Below are 7716 nucleotides of genomic sequence, written 5' to 3' on the forward strand. Positions count from 1 at the left end.
AATATTAATAAATAAATGTTCTAATTGCGGTAGAATAAGGAAAAACGAGCGACAGACGAAAAATTACTTCGATATCAAACAAAACTAAAGACCCGTCACTAAAAACTTTACTGATGACATTTATGAGCAGCCATGTTGGATTTACACGCGTCATGACGACAGGAATGTTAGGGATTAATGAAAGTCAGGCGCGAGAAACAAATCATGAAAACACATTGTTAACACTTTTCTTTAATAAATTCTATGCGCAACTACAAATGTAAAAAAAAATATATATATATATATAATTAATTAAAAGGGGGGAAATATAAAATTGAAAAAAATAAGAAACGTAAAATAGATAACCTAACACTATCACATTCAAAATATATATATATATATATATATATATATATATATATATATATATATATATATATATATATATATTTAGATAATAGATAACCTAGCACTATCACATTCAAAATATATATATATATTGAACACAAAACAAAATACATCAAAAAATTAATAATAACAAGGAACATCAAACAGCGAACCAACGAAATTGAAGCAGCTACACTAAATCAAAATCGAAGCAAGGAGCTCCGGGATAAAGTTCGCTGAACTCACGCATACACCAATAGCGCACAACAGGGGAAATTCCCTTTCTCCCAGAAGCGTGGTGACGAAGATGTGCCTCCAAAACCTCTTCGGGAATTTCATTCGCAAAACGAACTTTCACGCAACGATCGGTATCAACGATTTCAACCAGAGGGGGTTCCCTCTCCAATACGACGGTCTCTGCATCGAAGAAATTCTCGTCGAAAGTAACCAAATCGTCAAAGCCCAATTTCGACACGGCCTCGGCACCAATGTTGAATAGTTCCTCCAACCACTCTGATACTCGTGGTTTATCACAGGGCCGCATGCGTTTGATTGGTCCTCCCGAGTCGCCCATGGGTTCTTCGGAATCCCTCTTTCGCTTGAGCTGAGAACAACACGGTATATTTTAAATAAAACGAAACAGGACGAATCAAGCGGACTAAAAACAAGACTAAATACGTACCAGGAAAGTCTGGAAAGGAACCTCTGATGGAAACGACTCCGCAAACATTGTTCGAACGTCGATCACCGAAGCCTAGGGAAATAGCAAAAAAGGAAAAAACAATCAAAATCACAAAAACAACCTTAATATGCAAACATCCAAACTTACGCAAAACAACTCGAAGGAGGAGGTCCTTGTTATGGGAGAGCAGCGGAGCTGCGCGTGTTTACCCAGTAAACATTGAAATGATAATGATGCTGCAGCCATCAGCCCTTCCACGCGCCGAAGAACACCGGTAATTCCCACGGTACAGCACGTGGAAGTTTCTCGTGGAAAGGATTAGATCAGCGTGGAATGCTTCAAATCTCCTAGACGCTAGCTCAGCGGAACACAGGACTGATAAAAACTAAGTCGAAATATGGAATTTGCATTTTGTCACGTACGATTCCAAGAAGCCCAAACTGCAACATCCCGATTCCCACGGAAGCGTACCCCCAGTGGACCACCACCCCGTGGGGGATGGCATTATAAATAAGCGTAGCAACATAGCGCAGCGCTCATTATTATTCTGGTGAACATTCTTATTACGGTTCATTATTCTTTGTTCATTATTATAGTGTCCATTCTTCTTATAATTTGCGTTCGTTCATTTTTTATAGTGTTCATTCCTTACGGCTCATTATTCTTCGCTCATTAGTTTGTTCATAATTCTTGTGATCGTTTGTTATTACGGCCCATTATTAATTTATTACTACGTTCGTTATTGCGCTCGTCACTGCGTTTAGAAATTTTGTGTAGTATTTTGCGTTTCGGGGTCTTAATTTTTTCGGTCAAGAAAAGAGAGTCGCGACTAAGTAAAAAGAAAATTTTATCTTTGAAGTCCTCATTTCATCGTTTAAACACAAACGCGCATTGTAATTGCGGTATTAATCCAGCTAAGTGAATTGCTCAGTCTGTATTAAAATAGATAAATAAAGTAAGAGTTGATAGTAAACTATATTCGAGTTCAAATAATAAACTCAACAAAACTTCGACGACCACCGGAGCGGCTGAGGCAATGGCACCAGACAGCACCTACTCCTCAAGGTAAGAAAATTAATTTTGAAAATTTCCTTCTTCTCTGGTAATCTCGTTGCCCTCGAGAATTGAATTAGAACTTCCTATCATCGATTTCGTTATATTTTCGCGAACGGTTTTGAAGATAGAATCATTGTTTAAACTTTTAACAAAAGAGTTGTCCGCTGTGTCGGCTTGTGCGAACGGTGTTTTCAACTACTGAAACATCCACTGATCTTCGCATTCCTCCTCCCATTGTTGGTAAAATATTACCCGCCTTTGGGCAAGGCTTGCGAAATCACATAAGTCCCGCACAGGAAGGACTATTAAATACATCGTCGGGGTCAATCGAAAATTAAGAACAATACCGGCGTTGCTATTAACTGATATTCTTGCCATCATTGCATGCGATTGTAAGAGAGATATAACAGAACAATTTCCCTTCGAGAATTTAACCAAAGGATCGTTCGCTGTGTTGGCTTGTGCAAACGGTGTTTTCGCTTATCGAAAACACCCATCGATCTCCGCATTCCTCCTCCCACTGTTGGTAAAATATTACCCGTCTTTGGGCAAGGCTTGCGAAATCACACGAGTCCCACACAGAGAGGATCGTTAGAATCATCCCCGATTATTAAACTCAAAAGGCAAGAAAATCGTGGTGACAGAATCCATCGTAGTAAATGAATTGAGTTTCGGTCCTAACGGCAAACTACTACAGCGAAATTAAAAGAGAAGAAGAAGTCAAACGTAAAAATAAATTTATATAAAACAACGAAAAATCTCACATTCCTATCCAATCCAGCAACGCTAAAATATATATTATCTAGCTAATAAAATATATATATAATAACCTAAGCCATTTTACATTCAAATAAAAATCCGTTCAACGAGGAAAAATATTTATTGTACCCAGCTTTAATCCTCTCCCGTGCTAGTATCCCTGCGCATAGCAGGTTAGCCGAAAAGTGGAATTCGTTTACCAGTTGCATTAAGCGTCAGTTAACGCTACCCATTAAGCGTAAAAGAAAATAATAAAAATAAAATATTTTGAAATAGTCCTTAGACTATTTCTGGTGGCAGCAACTACCGTATTAATTAGAAATCTAAATCAGTATTAAATACACAATAATATCATTTCAATTTATTTCCCTTCCGATTAAATTCAAAACTCAAACTATAAAAAAAAAATTTTTCAGTAAAATTTAACTTTAAATTTGATCGATTTAAACAAATAGATACGTAACAGAGTAAAGTAATAAATTTTTGGTGGCAGCGGTGGGATACGCTCCACGGAGGATTAAAGTTGGTTTAAACGGTTCGATTCGCTCCACAAGGGATTAAAGTTGTCACGATTATCGATAAAATATATACCTAAGAAATAATGTCGACTAAATTAGAATCGTTGGACAAAGGCATGATCTTGATGTTATCGGAAAAACTTAAAGCATGGGATGCGAATTTTCGCGACACGAGTACAACAATGAATAAATTACAAGACGATGTGCGTTCACTGAAAATAAAAAAGGAAATCAAGACACCCGTATCATCGCCGATAATTTCCCAAGCGACAATACCGATAGAAGTTAATCCCCAATCAATTAAGTTAAAAGATGCAATAGAGACAGTACCAGTGTTCGACGGACATCGACCCTCGGTATTTCGATTTTTAAGAGCATGCGAGCGTGCACGAAACATGGTTCCTAGGCATCAAGAATCTCAGTTAGTAAAATTATTAACGAATAAGCTTCGCGGACACGCGTTTCTCGCCGTAGAAGACACAGAAGTAATAAGTTTAAACGATTTCGGGAATAAATTAAAAGATATGTTCGGTCCGGGAAAAACGGTTAACGAATATAAAGGGGAATTAGCTACAATATTTCAACGACCGGGAGAAGATATTTTGGACTACATAGAACGCGTCAAAGATCTCAGGCTGGCGACAATGAACGGGGAAAGGTACGAGTACGGCACCGTATTTCAAGATAGGATAGATCGAGACACGAGGGAAGCTTTCGTTAAGGGGCTCCCAAACGAGGTGTATTTACGAGTAAAGATAGCAGGATACCAATCCTTGGACGATGCGTACCGCTAAGCCGTGAAAGCAACACGAGAATTAAAACAAGTGAACAATAGAATTCGATACCAACGTCCGACACCTTCGGATAATTATAACCAAAACAACGCTCATCCACCATACAATAGTATCTATACTGTAAACAACCGCCAGGACTGGAGATTTGTACCGCCGTCGCAGAAACATCTAAACAACCCGGGAATAGAAGAAAATGTCAGGAAAGAAACAAGAGCAATAACTTGGGAAGAAAAACGCATAAATAAATACCTCGATAGAGATCTAAATCAAAAGAGAGATGCTGATCATTTCAACCAATCAACTTTTCAATGCAAACACCATTCCGTTGCTGTGATAAGGGATAATGTCACGTTAAATAATAAAAGGACGCACGGTGCCATAGACAGGATCATGAGTGAGAAATTTTCTGAGTTACCAAACAAGATAAATAATGTTAGTGCCAAAGAACTTTCAGACAAAGCAGAAACTAGGAGATTGAACGACGAGACGACAGGCAATGCTTATCCACTGCCTAACATCACAGAGATATTGGACCCGCTGGGAAGTGCAAATCGCCTCTCCACGTTCGACTTGGCAAAGATACAAAAGCAAGACTCCACGAATTTCGTGAATGTTTCAACCATAATAGGAAAAGAGATAGCGAGTGCATCTCACTCAAAAACTTCTATAAAACCATCAGAAGGAAACTTTATCGAACTCAAAGCCAAATCATTAAATTGCAAGGAAGATCACACTATAGAAAATAAAAATATAGCTATCCCTAAATCCAAAACAGAATCTATAAGCAAAAAGGTTTGTAATAAAAATTCAAAGAATAATTCCAAATCTACCAAAAATATTCCTAAACGTTCCATACAAATAAATAATAATTTAATTATAATAAGCACTTCCAGTAAAACTATTCATCCTGAAAAGGTAGAGAAAAATAAAGGTGCTGCGAATAAAATAAATGAAGAAGAAAAAAGGGTAACTAAGGAAAAGGATTCTAAACATTTTCAAGCTGAAGAAACGCAAGTTCAACGAGCTCAAAGAAATCAAAAGGGAGAAAACAGGGAATCACCAGTCGAAGATATATATAAAAACTTGAATAAATATGCTAGCCATTGGATTATAATTGGATTAAAAATACTTTATTGGTTACTACATCTAATATTTGACGTAGGTAACATAGTAAGTAGTGCTGATCTTATGATTCCCCCAGGAAAATATGGATGGTATCACACTATACTATATACAAAATATTTTTGGGTTAATATGGCTGCGGCACTCTCAAAAATTTGTATCTTAAATGCTATTAGCAAGCAATTGGATAATTGGATCAATGTCAGTAAACCTGTGTCTTGGCGCAAAATAAAAACTAAAATGAAGGAAAGGAACGAAATTCTCCCCGCACAAATTAGTTTCGGACATCTAGCCAGAGAACCTATTGGTGAAGTAACAATCGAAGAGAACACGGAACCAACATGCGCAGAATATCTCGAAGATCTGTTCAATAAAATTAACACTGTACAACGAATGGCAAGAGAAAATTTGATAAAATCCAAACTAAGACTAACGATCGACGAATTAACCCTCAAGATTTTAAAACAGGAGATTCGATATATCTACTAAAAGAACCTAGTAAAGGAAAATTCTCCGATCAATATACTGGACCATACAAGGTGCTAGAAATCTTGCAGAACCAGAACGTCAAGATTGAAGTAAAAGGGATTCCGCGAACAGTGCACTTAAACAAGCTAAAACTAGCGCATAACCGAAATAAGCAATGAATAAAGTGATTTCAGTGGGCAACGTAGTGCGGTAGTGTATGTTGTAGTGCTGTTCGTCGAATAATACAGATATCGAACACCTAAAAGAGAAAAGGGAAAATTATTATATGCACTCTAATTATTGTTTGAATATAAAACGTGTTGATTCAATAAATAATTAAAAGAGTGAAAGTGAAAGTTACCTTGTGAACAAGTAATCATCATACGAGAAGGTTTACGTGCAAAATAGGTTATGGATCTCGGTTTGCGAAACACCATGTACAACAGCCAGCTGAAAAATAAATGAACAAATTAACTTCAACTGCCTTAATGCAAAATACAACAGTACTAAATGTTATAACAATACTATGGAAGCATGGCACTGTTCGTCGAACAACACAGATGGCGGAAACCTGAAAAGAAAAAGAAGTTTATTACAAATGCTCCGATTACTGTTTGAATGTAAAACGTGTTAGTTCAACGAATAACTAAAACAGTGGAAGTGCAACTTACCTCGTGAACAATTAATCACCATACAAGGAAGTGTACATGCATGAATGTCGCAGATTAACAAGAAGAAATAAAATAGCTGATAAGTGTAGAAAGTGGTTAGAAAATAATTAAGATAGATTAATTGAAAGTAAAAGGATATCTTATTATGTATTAATCTACGTAGTATTGTTATATTATTATATCTAACATGTAGAAGTGGATTTTGTAATACACAATAGCGGTCGCACACACAATGCATTATACACATATTAAACTAAATAAACTAAACAGTACCTTTATGGCCACAGATATAAGACGATTGAAGACAACCGTAGTAAGTATCCAAGGCATATCGAAGAATCAGGTGATGTTGTGGGAATGATCTAGGTAAGTGATGCAGCATCGGAAGAGTAGAATCTGAAGAATTACAGACAATGTTAATCTAACAAGTAGGTTTTAATCACTAATAAGGGAACTAACTCATATCATACACAAAATAATAGCAAATAGCAAGTACATGCAATAATAAATTAATAGGGAAAATAAGAAAGGTTAATAAACACAGGAATAAGTTAGAAATTAATCAAGATAGACTAACTAAATATTAACAACATGACTGAACTCGGTGCAAAGGAATAAAGTTACGTTACACAAAATATCTGGTAACACAATACACAAAAAAAAAAGAAAAAAAACATTAACTAAATTAAACAAGATTTATATAAATGCGAGTCACGTATAATCAAAACAATGACTATCGAAATTCGAAAACAACACAATCTATGCTATCGCATTAAGGTAGCACACGGTATTGACACACACAATATCATGAAACACAAACAATATTACAGAAACACTACAAAATAAACTATAATGATTAACAAATTAACTATTTCAACAACACGCTACTGTTGACATTAAACAAACGATACACGCAAGCGACCATGTTGAAAATTCGTCGCACGCACCCCAACACAAATAATAGCTAATACAATGTAATACAGCATTATAAAAGCAATGCTAGGTACTGAACACAAAAAAAAAATAATAAAAAAAAAGAAAAAAAAAAGAGAGAGATAAGGAAAATATATATAATAAACAACAACTAACATAACCATAACATATTATATATTATACCACATACAGGGATACAGTATTTGTACAAAGGGATAGGTCCGAACAAAACTTATAAAAAATTATAAAATATATATATTAACTGTTTTCGTATGTATGTCCAGAACAGGTGGCGAGTTCATCGACCCTAACATAGAGGACTCAGACGGGCCCGTACCCGCATTCGA

The 7716-nt window shown here is 36.0% G+C and overlaps 1 protein-coding gene across 1 annotated transcript; it reads right to left on the bottom strand.

Moving 5' to 3' along the window:
- Positions 1-215: 215 nt before the first annotated feature.
- LOC143304356 (uncharacterized) lies at positions 216-1387 on the bottom strand. The gene is made up of 4 exons (XM_076626812.1): positions 1196-1387; positions 1049-1120; positions 446-970; positions 216-345 (listed from the first exon to the last, which is right to left on the bottom strand). The coding sequence occupies exons 1-3, from the start codon at positions 1292-1294 to the stop codon at positions 557-559; spliced, it is 585 nt and encodes a 194-aa protein (XP_076482927.1). The 5' UTR covers positions 1295-1387; the 3' UTR covers positions 216-345; positions 446-556.
- Between the last annotated feature and the right edge of the window lie 6329 nt (positions 1388-7716).

Source organism: Bombus vancouverensis, unplaced genomic scaffold, assembly GCF_051014615.1.
Source record: "Bombus vancouverensis nearcticus unplaced genomic scaffold, iyBomVanc1_principal scaffold0031, whole genome shotgun sequence".
Taxonomy (NCBI): Eukaryota; Metazoa; Arthropoda; class Insecta; order Hymenoptera; family Apidae; genus Bombus; species Bombus vancouverensis.